The following is an 18,270-nucleotide window of genomic DNA, read 5'->3' as shown; positions in this document are numbered from 1 at the left end:
CCAGCTAATTTTTTGTAGTTTTTTTTTAGTAGAGACAGGGTTTCACCATGTTGACCAGGATGGTCTCGATCTGTTGACCTCGTGATCCACCTGCCTCGGCCTCCCAAAGTGCTGGGATTACAGGCGTGAGCCACCACGCCTGGCGATCTGCTTTTTATACTTGAAATGGGGTCTCGCTTTATTGCCCAGGCTGGTCTCAAACTCCTGGGCTCAGGTGATCCTCCTGTCTCTGCCTTCCAAAGTGCTGGGATTACAGGCATGAGCCACCATGCCTGGCCAGGATATATGTTTCTTTCTTCTCCCTTTACTGGCCTCTCTTTAATCCCCAGTCCCTCAGACTCATGTTCCTGGAGAAAGTTATCAATGCAACTGGCTTACTAGAAACAATTGTAAGAAACCTCCATCTTGCCCACAAATGAGACACAAACTACCATAGCTGCATGGGCAAATATAGTAGCCAAGCCACTTTGCCTCCCCTGTTCCTTCTGCCTTCTTTTCTGTGCCTTGCCTAGATCACCTTCTCCCTCCTGGCCGTGAGGTTCCTCTCTTAGACCTGGGACAGGTCCTCTCCTACTTTCATGGGAGACCCAAGGGAAGTGGGTACTAGAGGAGCTCAATGCTTCACAGCTCTGAGCGATGTTTACCTGTCGATCTAGCAGAAGCCTGAGAGGTGATCACAGGGGTAGAGAATAGGAGACAGACATTGCCTTGGCCAGGCCTGGGAGAGGCCTGTCCCACCCACCAGGGGTTCCTTTCCAGCCCCTGTTGGAGACCTCCAGTAACACAGTAGCCCTGAGTTTCCACCCACTGCGAGCAGCTCTACCCCAGGATCTCCACCTTCAGGACAAAGTGTGGACTGGAACAATAAGAAGGAACCAACAGGCCATCTTCCTCTCTTTCTCATTAAATTGTGAATAATAATGCATTTACTTATTCTCCCACTTAAAATGTTGTTTAAATTCTTTGAAGAATTTTGCAAGGTAGCTTGGCTAGACAGCAGGCAGGACAGTCCAGTGCCTCTGGTGGGGGAGCCAGGGTCTTCCACTCGCCTGTCTTTTGGTCCAGCAAGAAGGCATTTGGATTGATGGTGTAGTCCTTTGTCTGGACATCGCTGGCGGTGGTGACACCCCCACATACAAACACCTTGTTGTCTCCAATGGAGCATATAGCATGGGACACATCCAAGGGGCAGTTGTTGGGCAAGAGAGGCACTGAGGTGGTTGTCTTGCTGGCCTTTACCTTCTGCAGATTGATTTCCACGCTCTGCCGGTGGCTGTGCACGCAGAGGATGTTGTCTTGTTGGAAAGAGAGCAGGGGTCGGTGGTTGAACTCAATGGGGAAAGTGATACACTGGACCACATCCCCGGTGTTGGTGTCAAAGCAGTCCACTACCCCGACCCGGGAGATATAACCTTTCACCAAGCACCGTCCAGTGACAATGTACAGATGCCGGTCGCCTTTCGTGATCACGGCGGTGCCATCCATGGGGATGCTCATCTTCCCTGCCAGGCACCAGACATCCTTCCGCTCATCATAGCGATAAATGTTGGATACATACCGCCTTGGGGCAATGCTCCCGCCCACTGAGTACACCGTCCCCCCGCAGGTCACCATGGTGTGGAACACAAGCCCGATGGGCAGGTCAGGCAACTTGGTCCAGGAGTTGTCATCCATGTCATACCGCCAGGCCGTCTTCAGCCCTGAAATCTGCTCAGTGGTGCCACCAGAGATGTAGATGTAGCGACCAGCAGAGGTGGCACTAAGTGCTGCTGCCCGATAAGGCATGTCGGAGAGCTTTATCCACAGGTTCTCCTGGATGATATAGGCAAACACTCCATCGTTGAACTGGCCATGGGCCTTCTGGCCACCGAGGATGACCACTGAATCGAGCAGGGCCCCTTTCCGCTGGTAGACCAGCAGGCTGCATGGCCGCTCCTGCTTGCGGTCCATTAGGACACTCTCAATCAGTGTTGCATGGGATGAGGTGTTCTCCATGCCCATCAGCTTGTTGCTGGCAAACACCAGTGTCTTGTTGGAGACAGCATTGAGACTGATGTAATTGAAGAACTTCTTGAAATACTTCTCCCGTTCCTCCTTCCGGAAATATACCCAATTGATGAGTGCGCTGAGAGCCTGGTCCTCATTGAGCACGTGAAGGTTTTCATCACGGAGCAGGCGGCCAAAGATAACAGGGGGACAGCGCATGAAGTGCATGGAGCCCTCAGGACTGGCCCAGTAGTGGAAGTTGTCGCGAATGCCAGAGTAAGCTAAGTCTGATACCTCTTTGAGCTCAAATAGCTCGGCCAAGAAGAGGTAGCGCAAGCAGTTGGCACGGCGGATGGACTTAATAAGGAAGTCATTACAGTGAATTCGAAGGCGTGGTGTGTTGAAATACTGAGCCCCACGAAGAAGCTCCTCCACGTTTTGCTCAGAGATCACCACCTTGCCACTATAGAAGTAGTCCAGGAGCTGGTCCACTGTGACCGGGCTCAGGTAACTGGAGTCAATGGTGATGAAGAGCTCATCGGTGGTCTTCATGTCATTGCTGGAGATGAGGCTCCTTACCAGCGGGGAGACAGCAGCCAGCACGTTGCGATGTGCGAAGAAGACGTGGTGGTCCACGCTCAGGGCCATGTCCCAGTACTCTTTGCGTTTCCTCTGTCTATTCAGGTTCTGCAGCACGAAGCTGTTGTAGTTTTTCTCGGTGAATTCCAATTTCATGTTGTTTCTGGTTGGCTGAAACAGATCAGCAGCAGGTACTGGAGAACAGACTTTCTCAGGCCTTTGGGATTCAGATTGATGGTTGTTTGCAGAGTGGTTGACCAGGAGAAGAGAGGGTGGGAGTGAGGATGATGTCACAGAGTGGATGAGGTCATCACAATGCAGGCCTTCCTGAGGTCTGTCTCAGAGGCACTGAATCTTCCTCCCCACTGATCTCTCCAACCTGTCAAGGTGACATATTCTACCAGGACCTAAAGCCAGGGTCCAGAGCTCAGAAGGAACCTCAGGGATGGGCAACAAATCCTACCTGGGACTTTCAAACAGTTCAAGGCTTCTGGAATGTCAGAGCCAGGGTAGGTGGGACAGTGGGGAGAAGTTTGTGTAGGAAAGATAAGTGGAGGTGGGGAAAAGGGAAGAGATGATCAGACCTTCTAGAAGAATCCTCTCATTTTGAGGGAAACGGAGACCCAGAGAAAAGAAGGGACTTGCTTAAGATCACATAGCCTATTGGAAGCAGAGCAAGGCTAAGAACCTTAGCAACCTGGCACTGTTCCTACCATTCTAGAAGCACCTGACTACCCAACTTCCCCAGACTCTGACTCTCAACTCTCCAAGCACTCTTCCTGCCAAGGCTCCTGGGCATCAGAGAAAAGTTCTGCCCTTTGGCTTCTGACCTTGGTGGCCACGGACATTATTCTCCTTCAAAATGGAGAGGTGGAGGCCACTCCCTGGAGCAGGGATACAGGGGTTAACCACAAACTGGGGCATGGAGGGTCTTTAAAGCCCACATTATTTCAGCTCCATGGCAAACTAGAATGTCCCCCCCACGTTTCCAAGTGTCTCCATCAAGGGTGGACATGGGCGAGTGGCTCAGACTTTCTAAACCTGTTTCCTCCTCTGTGAGATAGAGCTAATATTTGATAGTAGTACTTGCTTCAAAGATTATTACGAATTTATTTTTATTTTTTTGAGACAGAGTCTTGCTCTGTTGCCCAGGCTGGAATGCAGTGGTGCCATCTCAGCTTGAAACCCCCTTTGCAAAATTATGACTAAGACAGTGAAAGAGATCAACTTAGCTGACTCCATCTTGCTTCTAGCCTCCAAGCTGGCCTTATTCATTCCTTGGAAAAGGCTGAACTAACTTTGGGAGAAACCTATACATATAGTTTATAGTTTAAACAAAGACAGTAATAGCCCTTTCCCAAAGCAGACCTCCTTCTTGCCTGGGGACTAGATTGTCTTTGTAGGACTAATATTAGCCACAAGATTAGAATTATGATTTAGGAGTCATGCAGCTGGAGGCTACAAGATTCTGACCCTCCCTAAACTGCTCCTAAGATCAGTGCTTACAATGCTTTGCAGACCCTGCACTTGATGGGTCAGCTGGCACCACTCAAACTGATATACTACTCATCTGATCTTGTGGGCCCCACCCAGGAACTGACTCAGCCCAAGAAGACAGCTCTGACTCCCTAAGATTTCATCTCTGACCAGTCAGCAGCACTCCTGGCTCATTGGCTTTCCCCTATCCACAAAGTTATCCTTAAAAACTCTGCTCCCCCAATGCTCTGGAGGCTAATTTGAGTAATAATAAAACTCCAGGCAGGGCACAGTGGCTCATGCCTGTAATACTAGCACTTTGGGAGGCCGAGGCAGGCAGATCACCTGAGGTCCGGGGTTCAAGACCAGCCTGGCCAACACGGTGAAACCCTGTCTCTACTAAAAATACAAAAATCAGGCCGGGTGCGGTGGTTCACACCTATAATCCCAGCCCTTTGGGAGGCCAAGGTGGGTGGATGGCTTGAGGTCAGGAGTTCGAGGCCAGCCTGGCCAACATAGTGAAACCCCATCTCTACTAAAACTACAAAAATTAGCTGGGCATGGTGGCGCATGCCTGTAGTCCCAGCTACTTGGGAAGCTGAGGCAGGAGATTCGCTTGAACTGGGGAGACAGAGGTGAGCTGAGATCACGCCATTGCACTCCAGCCTGGGTGGCAAAGCAAGATTCTGTCTCAAAAAAAAAAAAAAAAAAATTAGCCAATCATGTGGCACATGCCTGTAATGCCTGTAATCCCAGCTACTTGGGAGACTGAGGTAGGAGAATCACTTGAACCCGAGAGGCGGAGGTTGCACTGAGCAGAGATCATGCCATTGCATTCTATCCTAGGTGACAGAGACTTCTCAAAAATCAAAACTGTCCAGTCTTCTGCACAGCCGAGTCCGCATGAATTATTCTTCTTTTTTCAATTGCAATTCCCCTGTCTTTTCCCCCTCCCCCACAAGACCCTCCCGAGTAGCTGGGATTACAGGCACCTGCCACCACACCCGGCTAAATTTTGTTTTGTTTTTTTGAGACGGAGTTTCACTCTTGTTGCCCAGGCTGGAGTGCAATAGCGCAATCTCAGCTCACTGCAACCTCCACCTCCCATATTCAAGAATTCTCCTGCCTCAGCCTCCCAAGTAGCTGGGATTACAGGCGTGCGCCACCATGCCCGGCTAATTTTTTGTATTTTTAGTAGAGACGGCGTTTCACCATGTTGGCCAGGCTGGTCTCAAACTCCTGACCTCAGGTGATCCACCCTCCTCGGCCTCCCAAAGTGCTGAGATTACAGGCGTGAGCCACCGCCCCTGGCCAGTTCTGTGTTTTTAGTAGAGACAGTGTTTCACCATGTTGCCAAGCTGTTCTCAAACTCCTGACCTCAGGTGATCCACCCGCCTTGGTCTCTCAAGGTGTTGGGATTAGAGGCGTCTGTTATTATAGTTTAAACGAGAAGAGGACTAGAGAGTAGTGGGCTTGTCATAAACCCTCAATTAATGTTAGCTGCCATTTTCTTACTCATATTACACCAGTTCGCCCAGCACCGGCGTTCGTGGCTGCTCCCTTCATAAATACCTGCGGTCGTCGTGGTTCTGGTTTCATGGCAGCTGGGGAGGCTGCGGCTCCCTCACGTCTCTTCTGGGTCGGCCGCCCAAGCCCAGTCCAGCCACGCGGTGGCGCTGGAGGGTCGTCACCAGCCCCGAGCGCACCGCCTCCGCGCCAGGCACCACCCCAACCCCTCTCCAGGATGGAAAAGAGGCGCGGGGCGTCCCGTTTTTCGCTTTACCTCCACGCGCCACCGTGCAGAGGCCGCAGCGCCGTGCTTTCCGCCGCGACCTTGGAATGCAAACAGCAGGATCGAGGGCTCTCAGCCTGGCAGGACTTCTTAGATCCCCACAGACACACACCTTTCCCCACTTTACAGATGGGGACGCTGAGCCCCAACGGGGGCGCGCCCGCCAGAGGCCAGCAGGCCGCCTCCGACTCCCAGCAACAGTTGGGGAGTTCCTGACCCCTGCGAGTCCCGCTGCGGGGAGAGAGGAGGATGTCCACGGGCTCGGACAGATTCCTGGCAGGCGTGGGGCTCTAGAAGTACTGTGGGGCATCTGTGGCACTGCTGTTTGTGTAAGGAGGGGATAAGGGCCAGCTGGAGCCCCGCGGGAGAGGGAGGGGGAGGCAAAAGAGCCCAGCGGCCCCACCTGGACCAGCCTTTGGGAAGAGACCCTAGGAAGGGCCTCGACTTGCATCTCGCCCAGGCATTCGCGAGAAGGTGCAGGAAAGACCTGCCCCTGATCTCCAATCTGGGCCCAAGCCCCACTCCAGACCCTCGGGCCGTCCTCAGCGCCCTTCCCAGGAAATTTCAGTGTCAGCCTTGGGAATCTGAGCGGGTCTAGTTCTTTCCCTCCCTGGCTTAGTCATGTTCTCGTTCTCATTGTCTTCCTCCCTCATTCTTTCATTCCAGACCTAGACTTTTCCTTATTTTAAATTTGGTAACTTGAAAATTATTTGAAAATACCCCTTTAAACTGAATGTGTCCACCTTCCTGCCTGAATAGGACAGAGAGACTTAGACTTGGGATATGATATATGCACAAGGTGAAGAACTTCTGTTTTCCCCATTGAAAGAAGACATCAATTTCAGCCTCTGCCTCCAGAGGCCAGGGGTAGAGCTTAGATGAGGCTCTCTGGGTCAGCTGTCTCCCTGGAAGAATAATTAAGCTCTCAATACCTCTTCAGCCCTGAACTTCTTCCAAGCAGCAGCGACTTGGGTGAAGGATGAGGCCTCAGTGCTGATGCCAGACACCTGGATCCCATGGGCGTGCAGACCGGCAGATCTTGCCTCCTGGGGCATCTTCACCAGGGAGCAAGAGGTGGGTGGGTCAGGCCCTGCTGCTTCACAACTCCTTTGCCCTCTCCCCCCCCCCACCTGCAAACTTCAGCCTTGGGGGCATTTCAGTGATGGAGGTAGTCATGCTTGTTTTTGTTTCGGGTCCCAGAGCACCAAGGCAGGAATGAGCTCTCTCATCAGACACTTACAGCATTAAGTTGGTCTGGAGGTGTCATGGGGGCCTGAGAGAACTGATAGACCTAATTCCATGTGCCAGGCCTCATACAGGTGTATAAACTGAGGCCCAGGGAGAGGAAAAGCCTTGCACCCAGAGATCTGTCTCCTTCTTCTGTCCTCTGGCTACAAAGGAGAGCCGCAGTTTGGTTTGTCCTCATTCTTTTCGGATTGTGAGGCTTGCCATCTTCAATAAATCCTTTAAAGTGAGATTAGTGCCCACCTGCTCGGCCAGCTTCACCGTCTGGCATTTCTTCAGCTCAGGAAAGCTCCCCTGGTCCAGCTTTTTCCTTAATCCAGCCAACTGCGGAAACAAACTCCAGCCTGTGGAGGCTGGCTGCATGCTCGCTTCTACCACCTGGTTGTGTGTGTGTGTGTGTATTGGGGTGGAGGGGGATGACATGAAGAGCACCAAGTTCATTGGCTGGCAGCTTGCCAGGAGAGGCCAGAAAAGGACCTCAGAGGGGTCTCTCCACTCCACCCACCATCAGCTTCCTGCCAGGCTTCACATTTTCCATTCATGGTGTCTTCCTTTAGGAAGAGACGATATAATTCTAATCTTTGGGGACTATCGGCTGGTATATCAGTTTGTTTGGAAGCCCTGAAGAAAATGAGGGGCATATTTTAAAGATATACAGATTTAGGCTGGAGCTAGAAAACTCAGGAACATTCAAGAATATTCTCAGCATCTCCTCCCCTTTTGTACCTCCAATAACTGGCTTCTTTGCTTCTATGTCTTTCCTATTCATAGCCTGGCTTGCAAGTAGCTTTGGTTTGCCATGGCCCTAATTCCAATTAATGGCATCCTTATTTTTTTCAGTTCCACTGGTAAATTCTCTCCACATTTCTTAGCTGAAATTACCAGTCCATGGCCAGCCTGGTGATTGGCTGCTGTTGGATCCAGTGTCCACAGCTAGTCTAATCAGCTCTGTGCTTGTGGGTCACATGGCTTAAAACTTGGCCACTTAAGCACCACAGTCCACAGGGGATGGGTTGCAGGTATTCCAGGGCTTGAGTTAATCAAGAGAGGAATTCAGAGTCATGGATTGTCTCAGCCACTGAGTTTCAGGTATGAATCACATTGGAGGAAGACACTATACAAAGAAAAAGATTTTATTGTCTTGGTCAATATCCTCGGGGAAATGAGAGGCATAGCGTGAGACTGGTCACAGGGCAACATAGACCTTCAGGAGCTGCTTTGAGGATTGGCCTGCCCAGATGGCTCTGTTAAGCCAGCAGCCCCCTCACTCCTGCCCCTGTCATCTTGACAGATGGAGCTGTCATGGTTTCAGGGACACTTGGCATGGCATCTGGGTTGGTCCCTCCCACATGGACCTTGTAAAGTTGCTATTCAGGGGAACCTGGTATCGTTTCAGGCAAAACACAGAACCATATTAGCATTTCTAAGCCCCCTGCCTGGAACGTCTCCTTGGAACATTTGGGCTTGTTGCACATTCCAGGAAGGAGCAGCGGCACAGCTGCAGCCACAGCTGCCAGGAACAGGCCTGGGCTCCCACCCTGTGTCGGGGGAGGGCAGAGGCTGGAGGGCTTCCTCTGGGGGCCCTGAGTGAGCTCACCCTCACCCCACCTCTCTGACTTCATCCATCCAAGGCCGCTTGGCCAAGAGCCCAGGCAGAGTGAGGGGGCTGTCTCCCAGACCAGGCCTGGGCCGCCTAGCAGAGGTGGGGGAGGGGGAGCTTCAGGCCTAGCCCAACTCTCCAGAAACCTGGGTAGCCTGCTGAGCTCTAAAATGCCAGAAGTTTAAGAAAAGAGGGAAGGGGCAAGAGGTGGTGGTGGTGGTGGTAGGGGTACTTTGCTATTTAAGGGTAGAAGAATGCAAGGTAGTAAAGCTTTTTTTCTCCATTTGTTCTTTGGCGATCCCATTGGAGAATTCCGGGAGGCATGCAGGATGACATCATGTTTTACAACTCAGAAATCTCGATAATTCTGTAAAAATGGAGCTCCTGCCTGCTCCATGTTTCTGATGGAAGCTGCTTTATATTTATGTGCTTAAAGCTGTATCTTATGTCACATTTAAATGAGGGTTTAATACTCTTAATTATCTACCAAAAGTAGATTATGACGCATGAAGATCTCATAAAATGAACTTCATTTCTCAGCATCACAAACATTTGGAATACAAAAAGTCCAGGGATGGATATTAGAAGAAAGATACAAAAGAAGTTTGCTTAAAAATAACAAAAAAATTAAAAAACTGATTCTCCCCTCCCCCAAATCCAAATAATGGTGGTCTAGGTAACCATCAGGGTTAATGCTTCATTTGCTCACTCTTGTAATAAGAATGAGCTCACATAAACCTGTATGTCCAAGTGTATATATCAGAGACGCTCACATTCATCATACACACAAGCACATACTCCCACTGGGGCAGACGCACAGCTAGGTTTTGGTTGTTCTAGGCACTTCATATCCACGTTCTTAAGTCTGCCACCTTTCCATTACATTTGACAAGTTACTTCTTTGGTGGCAGGACGTTTTCTTCAAAGAAGCCCTGGTTGACAACATTCCCTGCTGGGAAATATCTGGCCACCACAAAGGAGGACCCGTCACTTGCGGATGCCTTCCCCACTCCCATCTTCTTTGTGTTCTTCCATACCATGGCTGTGAAGTGTCCTGTAGGGGAACGGGCAGAGGGAGAGGGACACGGGTGAATTGGCAGAGCCTGAAGAAGGACATGGCAGGGGATTGTTGAACCCCTGCACCATCTTGCCAGGCTCAGGGCAGCATGATCTTCACAGACCCCTGCAGGGGAAGGAGAGACAAAATGCTCTGACTACCTGACTTCTTCCCTGCACCCACCCAGATGGGAGTCTCACTCTGTCACCTGGGCTGGAGTGCAGTGGTATGATCTTGGCTCTCTGCAACCTCCACCTCCTGGGTTTGATAGATTCTCTTGCCTCAGCCTTCCAAATAGCTGGGAATACAGGTACATGCCACCATGCCCAGCTAATTTTTTTGTATTTTTAGTAGAGACAAGATTTCACCATGTTGGCCAGCTGGTCTTGAACTCCTGACCTCAGGTGATCCACCTGCCTCGGCCTCCCAAAGTGCTGGAATTACAGGCATGAGCCACTGCACCTGGCCAGACTGCCTGACTTTTAAAGCAGTTCCTTTCCACCAGCCACACAGACCTTATGCACCTCACCAACTTCCAGCAGTCTCCCAGAGATCACAACAAACTGCAGTGGCCCCAACAATTAGGATGCCACTCTACCTAGTGCCTGCAGCTAACCTTGTCCCCAGGCTGCAATCTTGAAGCTCTCTGGTGGTTCCCTTTTGTCTTCATCTTACTTGACACCTCAGGAATACTTCCTGTACTTCCTACTCTTCTCCTTTTCAAGGCACCCCTCCCCCTTTTGGTTTCTAGGATGCCACAGTCTCTTGCCATTCCTCCTGTTTTGCTGCCACCTCCTCCCCTTCTCTTTTTTTTTTTTTTTTTTTTTTTTGAGACAGAGTTTTGCCTTGTTACCCAGGCTGGAGTGTAATGGCGCGATCTCGGCTCACCGCAACCTCCACCTCCTGGGTTCAGGCAATTCTCCTGCCTCAGCCTCCTGAGTAGCTGGGATTACAGGCACGTGCCACCATGCCCAGCTAATTTTTTGTAGCTTTAGTAGAGACGGGGTTTCACCGTGTTGACCAGGATGGTCTCGATCTCTTGACCTCGTGATCCACCCGCCTCGGCCTCCCAAAGTGCTGGGATTACAGGCTTGAGCCACCACGCCCGGCTCCCCCTAAGCATTCTTCAGGGAATTTCATCTTTCCCTGGCTCCCAAATTTATTTCTCCAGCTCAAACCTCTGCTCTGTGTTCCAGACATAACTACTTACTGGACATTTCCACATGGATGACTCACAGGCATCTCAGATTTAACCTATCCAAACCTCACTCCCAGTTTTTGTGTCCCTAGACTTATTCTTCTCCCAGTCCTCCCATCTCCATCAACGGTACTTCCATGCACACACTGCTAGGGGTGAGTCTGCGTCCCTTCCTCTCCCTCTTTTCCCCCACAACAACCTAGCATTCAGTCTTGAAGAATCCAGCTCTAAATTGCATCTCAAGTCCACCCACAACCTTGGTCCCAACCACAAACTTCTCACATGGACCACTGTAGTAGCCTCCTGACTGGTTCATGGCATCCCCCTTGGCCCCTCAAATTCATTTTCATTCTTTTTTTTTTTTTTTTTGACACAGAGTCTCTGTCACTCAGGCTGGAGTGCAGTGTCACAACCTCGGCTCACTGCAACCTCCACCTCCTGGGTTCAAGTGATCCTCCCACCTCAGATTCCTGAGTAGCTGGGACTACAAGCATGCACCACCACACCCAGCTAAATTTTTTTTGTATGTTTAGAAGAGATGGGTTTTACCATGTTGCCCAGGCTGGTTTCGATATTTTGACCTTAGGTGATCCACCCGCCTCAGCCTCCAGAAGTGCTTGGATTACAGGCATGAGCCACTACACCCAGCCTCATTTTCTACTTAGTATTCAGAGTGATCATTTTGAGACATAAATCATATCTGTTTACTTCCCTGCTTAACAATCCTTCACTTGTTCCCAACTGCACCTAGAATGAAAGTGAATCCGCTGGGTGTGATGGCTCACACCTGTAATCCCAGCACTTTGGGAGGCCAAAGTGTGCAGATCACAAGGTCAGGAGATCGAGACCAGCCTGGCCAATGTGGCAAAACCCCATCTCTACTAAAAATACAAAAAAATTAGCCAGGCGTGGTGGTGGGTGCCTGTAATCCCAGCTACTAGGGAGGCTGAGGTTGGAGAATCGCTTAAACCTGGTAGGCAGAGTTTGCAGTGAGCCAAGATCACACCACTGGATTCCAGTCTGGGTGACAGAGTCAGAGTGAGACTGTCTCAAAAAAAAAGAAAGTGAATCCTTTGGTGCAGTGACCTCCTCTCCATTCCTTGAACCAGTGTATGTCCCACACAGAGCCCTTCCACATTTTCTTCTTCTTCTTTTCCTTCCTTCTTCTTCCCTTCCCTTCCTCTCTCCTTCCCTTCCTCTTCTCTTCTTTTCTTTCTGACAGGATCTCTCTCTGTCACCTAGGCTGGAGTTCAATGGCGTGATCATAGGTTACTGCAGCTTCTACCTCCAGGGCTCAGGAGACCCTCCCACCTCAGCTTCCTGAGTAGCTGCAATCACAGGCAAGTGCCACCACTGCTGGATCATTTTTCAAAAATTATTTGTAAGAGACAGGGTCTCTCTGTGTTACATAGGCTGATCTTGAACTCCTGGGCTCAAGTGATCCTTCTGCCTTCGTTTCCCGAAGTGCAGAGATTATAGGTGTGATCCACCACGCCCAGCCAAGACACTCTTCTGATGACCAACAGCTTCTTGTCCCTGGGTCTTAGCCTAAATGTCACTTGTTCAAATAAGTCATTTGGAAAAACCCTTTATTTATTTATTTGTTTTTGAGATGGAGTCTCACTGTCGCCCAGGCTGTAGTGCAATGGCACAATCTTGGCTCACTGCAACCTCTGCCTTCTGGGTTCAAGCAGTTCTCCTGTCTCAGCCTCCCAAGTAGCTGGGATTACAGGCATGTGCCACCATGCCCAGCTAATTTTTGTATTTTTAGTAGAGACAAGTCTCACCATATTGGTCAGGCTGATCTTGAACTCCTGACCTCAGATGATCCACCCGCCTCAGCCTCCCAAAGTGTTGGGATTACAGGCGTGAGCCACCGCACCCAGCCTGCAAACACCCTTTTATTTACTGAACATCTCCCTCCAAAGATATTCTTACCACACCCTGTTTTTATCCCCTAGGTAAAATTCTTCTCATTTGCGTGATGCGTTTGCTTGATTACTTGGTTATTGTTTGGCCCCTTCACTGAGCTGAGTCCATATAGGCATAGGTCAAATTTGTTTTAATCACCAAAATATACCCAGTACCTTGGCATAGCCTGGCACATGAAAAGTGTAAAATAAACGTTTGAAAGAATGAGTGGAATTGATGAATAAAAGTCATATAGAAGATCCATCTTGGACTCCAGTTCTGCCCTCTCTGGAAGCACAGCCTTCTATGTTTTGGGCTCTTTGAGACTTCAACACATTATTGCCTCGTTCGAGTCCTTCTGCTCTGAGTCAAACAGCTCAGTTCCCTCTCAAGCTACTGCTCCACCCTCCAGACGGCACCAGTCTTGCCATTTCCCAGGCTGCCTGTCCTTCACTTGCTTATCCTTTCAGGCTACGAATATAGCTTAGCTTCCAAATCTCCTCCCATTTGGGAGTCAAAGAGTTGATGCTGTCATATATTCTTTGCTCAATGATCATAATTTTTTTTTTTTTTTTGAGACAGTCTCACTCTGTTGTTCAGGCTCACTGCAAACTCCGCTTCTTGTGTTCAAGTGATTCTCATGCCTCAGCCTCCTGGGTAGCTGGGACTACAGGTGAGCACCATGACACCCAGCTAATTTTTGTATCTTCATTCGAGATAGGGTTTCGCCATGTTGGCCAGGATGGCCTCAAACTCCTGATCTCAAGTGATCCTCCTGCCTCAGCCTCCCAAACTGTTGGGATTATAAGCATGAGCCACCATGCCTTGCATAAATTCTTATCTCTTGGGGAGCAGAGGCAGGGTGTTCATCCCTTCCATCTTTATGGTTTAGCACTTACAGAGATCAATGCAACATTTACATTCCATGTCATGGGATAGCATTCATTTGCTAAAGTAACACTGAAGAGATTGTTTCCTCCTAAACATCTGGCTTATGATTGGGTAAGCTATGTGAGGACAGGTGCCACATCTGTTTTATTGACCACCATATGCCTAGTGTTTAGCACCGGGCCTGGCATAAGCAGGTGCTCAATAAACGTTTGGTGAAAAAAGGAAGAAACGGAGGGAGGAAGGAGAAAAATCATGAACAGAGTAGCTAAGCTTCCCATAGGGTGGTTAAGAAAGAAAGAGGGAAACCACTTCACACCCAGTAGGATGGCTATTATAAAAAACAGAAATGAAAACAATAGAACATAACAAGTTTTGGCAAAGAAATTGAGAAATTGGAACTCTTGTGCACTGTTAATGGGAATGTAAAATGACAGAGCTGCTCTGGAAGACAGTATGGCAGTTCCTCAAAAAATTAAACATAGAATTGGCCGGGCGCAGTGGCTCAAACCTGTAATCCCAGCACTTTGGGAGGCCGAGGCGGGTGGATCACGAGGTCAAGAGATCGAGACCATCCTGGTCAACATGGTGAAACCCCGTCTCTACTAAAAATACAAAAAATTAGCTGGGCATGGTGGTGCGTGCCTGTAATCCCAGCTACTCAGGAGGCTGAGGCAGGAGAATTGCCTGAACCCAGGAGGCGGAAGTTGTGGTGAGCCGAGATCGCGCCATGGCACTCCAGCCTGGGAAACATGAGTAAAACCCTTTCAAAAAAAAAAAACAAAAAAAAAAAACATAGAATTGTACTTTGGGAGGCTGAGGTTGGTGGATCACTTGAGGTCAGGAGTTTGAGACCAGCCTGGCCAATGTAGCAAAACCCTGTCTCTACTATAAATACAAAAATTAGCGGGGTATGGTGGTGGCTGCCTGGAACCCTAGCTACGTGGGAGGCTGAGGCAGGAGAGTTGCTTGAACCTTGGAGATGAAGGTTGCAGTGAGCTGAGTCTACATGAAGGTTGCAGTGAGCTGAGTCTACACCACTGCACTCCAGTCTGGGCGACAGAGTGAGACTCCTCAAAAAAATAAAAATAAAAAGGAATTCTGGGCCGGGCGCGGTGGCTCACGCCTGTAATCCCAGCACTTTGGGAGGCCGAGGCAGGTGGATCACGAGGTCAAGAGATCGAGAACATCCTGGTCAACATGGTGAAACCCCGTCTCTACTAAAAATACAAAAAATCAGCTGGGCATGGTGGCGTGTGCTTGTAATCCCAGCTACTCAGGAGGCTGAGGCAGGAGAATTGCTTGAACCCAGGAGGCAGAGGTTGCGGTGAGCCGAGATTGCGCCATTGCACTCCAGCCTGGGTAACAAGAGTGAAACTCCATCTCAAAAAAAAAAAAATGGAATTCTGACACATGCTATAGTATGGATAAACCTTGAAAACATTATGCTAAGTGAAATAAGCTAGACACAAATGGACAAATATTGTATGATTCCATTTATATTAGGTAGCTATAATGGTTAAAACCAAAAGTAGAACAATGGTTGGGTGGGAATGGTTTCAGACATTAGTTAAGATTCTCATAAGGAGTATGCAACCTAGATACCTTGCATGAAGAATTCATAATAGGGTTTGAGCTCCTATGAGAATCGAATGCCACCACTGATCTGACAGGAGGCGGAGTTTAGGCAGTAACCTCACTCGTCCACTGCTCACCTCCTGCTGTGCGGCCAAGTTCTTAACAGGCCATGGGCCCATACTGGTCCACAGCCCAGGAGTTAGGGACTCCTGGTCTAAGGGGTACAGAGTTTCAATCTGTGAAGATGAAAATAATTCTAAAGATAGATGGTGGTGATGATTGCATAACAGTGTAAATGTATTTATGGCCACTGAACTGTATACCTAAAATGGTGAAAATGGTAAATTTTCAGTTATATATGTTTTACTACAATTTCTTTTTCTCTTTTTCTTTTTTTTTAAAAGACATGGCTTTACTCTGTTGCCCAGGCTGGAGTGCAGTGGTGCAATCATGGCTAACTGCAACCTCAACCTCCTTGGCTCAAGTAATCCTCCTGTCTCAGCCTCCTGAGTAGCCAGGACCATAGGCACATGCCACCACACCCAGCTAGTTAATTTTTTTTTTTTTTGAGATGGAGTCTCACTGTGTTGCCCAGGCTCTCAGCTCACTGCAACCTTTGCTTTCCAGATTCAAGCGATTCTCATGCCTCAGCCTCCCAAGTAGCTGGGATTATAGACTTGTGCCACCACGCCTGGCTAATTTTTGTATTTGTAGTAGAGATGAGGTTTCACCATGTTGGTCAGACTGGTCTTGAGCTCCCAACCTCAGATGATCCACTAGCCTTGGCCTCCCAAAGTTCTGGGATTACAGGCATGAGCCACTGTGCCCAGCCTAGTTTTTAAATTTTTTGTAGAGACGGGGTCTTGCCATGTTGCCCAAGCTGGTCTTGAGCTCCTGGACTGAAGGGATCCTCCTGCCTTGGCCTCCCAAAGTGCTGTGGTTACAGGCATAAGCTACCACACCCAGCCTATTTTACTAAAAAATTTAAAAAGAAAGTGGACAAAAAAGAAAGAGACAAAATCGGTGCTTCCCATTGCATCCTATGTATGGTAAGGACTGAAATAAATGTTTGTGGATTAAATTCTATTTTTTCCCCTATAGTTAAACTCCATTTATTTATTTATTTGAGACAGAGTCTTGCTCTGTTGCCCAGGCTGGAGTGGCACGATCTTGTCTCACTGCAACCTCCAACTCCTGGGTTCAAGCGATTCTTCTGCCTCAGCCTTCCGAGTAGCTGGGATTACAGGTATACGCCACCATGCTTGACTAATTTTGGTATTTTTAGTAGAAATGGGGTTTTCCCATGTTGGTCAGGCTGGTCTCGAACTCCTGACCTCAAGTGATCCACCCGCCTTGACCTCCCAAAGCGCTAGGATTACAGGTGTGAACCACTATGCCCAGCCATTTAAAACATTGTAAAACTTAGCTATAATTTATTTTTTTGTCTACATTCACAGAGGACTGCAAGTCACTGAATTGTTTATGAAAATAATCAAATATAAACACAAATCTACATAGTTGATATAATTGAAGCAAGAATGAAAAGAAAACAAACCCTAAGCACAATTATGCATATTTGTCAATTATCTTTAATCTTGTATTAACTACTGTTTAAAAAGCTCTGGTTTCCACCCAGAAAAGACGAGAAAGACTGCTTGCCTATTTGCCCTTGGTTTTTTTTTTTTTTTTTCTGAGACAGAGTCTCACCCTGCCACCCACGCTGGAGTGCAGTGGCGTGATCTTGGCTCACTGCAACCTCCGCCCCCGGGGTTCAAGGGTTCAAGTGATTCTCCTGCCTCAGCCTCCTAGGTAGCGGGGATTAAAGGCACCTGCCACTGTGCCCAGCTAATTTTTGTATTTTTAGTAAAGACGGGCTTCATCATCTTGTCCAGGCGGGCCTTGAACTCCTGACATCGTGATCCACCCACCTCGACCTCCCAAAGTGCTGGGATAACAGGCGTGAACCACCATGCCTGGCCTTGCCCTTGGTTCTTAATATGTTTGGGTCACAGCTCCAGGCTCTCTGCAGCGTTGCCAGGTGTCCCTACTTCTATAGGCCGTATCCAAAGGCTCAAGTCCTTTCTCACACTAGCCTGCTCTCTCAGGATATCACATGCTTGGGCCACTGACACTCCCACTCTCTCTGTCTCCCAGAAAAGGAAGAAGCTGCCATTTATCCATTGGTTGCCAAGAAAATAATTAGACACAAAGTGCACATCAGCAGCATGAGTGCCTGTGGCAGCCTTGTCCAAACAGATGAGGCTAAGCAATCTTTCCTCTCGATAGGGAGGTTTCTGTCTGCACAGAGGGAATTAAGCTATGGGTATTCAGAGCTTAATTAAATGACACAACTTCCTTAGCAACCATCAAATACACACTGGTGTCTAACTCTAATCTAATGAAGGTTCCTTTTTCTTTTTCCTCAAGGGATGACATCCTCTTTCCTGCTATGAATCAAACTTCTTAGACTATATCTTTGAAAAACACTAAATATGTCACAGTATATCCTCACATAGGAATAATTTACAAAGGTAGGAAAGAATGAGTGAGCACTTTTTGTATGATATGGCACAATTTCTGACAAGCATAAAGCAGATCACATACTCTTAACACCAGAGTGTGGAAAAGGGAAAAGAGAACATTTATACACACAAGCTGGCATAAGCACAGGATAACTCCGGAATGATTCACAGGAAACTGGTATCTCTGGTTGTCTCTTGGGAGGGAAAGTGCTAGGTAGGGGTCAGGGCTAGAAGAAAACTTTTCACCTTTGATGGTTCTAACTGTTCATATCATATAAAAATATTCATCAGGAGGCCGAGGTGGGAGAATCACTTGAACCTGGGAGATGGAGGTTGCAGTGGGCCGAGATTGTGCCACTGCACTCCACCTTGGGCAATGGAGTGAGACTCCATCTCAAAAAAAAAAAAAAAAAAAAAAAAAAAAAAAAAAAAAAAAAA

General features: G+C 48.6%; 2 protein-coding genes across 5 annotated transcripts in view; both read right to left on the bottom strand.

The window, feature by feature from the left end:
• Positions 1-18,270, bottom strand: part of GLIPR2 (GLI pathogenesis related 2) — a 50,735-nt gene that overhangs the window by 14,576 nt on the left and 17,889 nt on the right. Inside the window, exon 5 of one of the 4 annotated variants that reach the window (XM_032240058.1) lies at positions 8,197-9,732. The exons of 2 other annotated variants lie outside the window; for them this stretch is intronic. In XM_032240058.1, coding sequence (XP_032095949.1) covers positions 9,572-9,732 — 161 coding nt within the window. In that variant the 3' untranslated portion in view covers positions 8,197-9,571. Of the gene's footprint in view, positions 1-8,196; positions 9,733-18,270 lie in introns of those variants that run through there. One more of the 4 variants, XM_032240060.1, reaches the window with a different exon arrangement.
• CCIN (calicin) lies at positions 889-3,935 on the bottom strand. Its single transcript, XM_032240053.1, has one exon. The coding sequence runs from the start codon at positions 2,719-2,721 to the stop codon at positions 955-957; it is 1,767 nt and encodes a 588-aa protein (XP_032095944.1). The 5' UTR covers positions 2,722-3,935; the 3' UTR covers positions 889-954.

The sequence above is a fragment of the Sapajus apella genome, unplaced genomic scaffold (genome assembly GCF_009761245.1).
Source record: "Sapajus apella isolate SASKATOON/1434 unplaced genomic scaffold, GSC_monkey_1.0 scaffold46, whole genome shotgun sequence".
Taxonomy (NCBI): Eukaryota; Metazoa; Chordata; class Mammalia; order Primates; family Cebidae; genus Sapajus; species Sapajus apella.
Note: the sequence above shows the minus strand (reverse complement) of the source record. Positions and strands in the feature narration are given on the sequence as shown.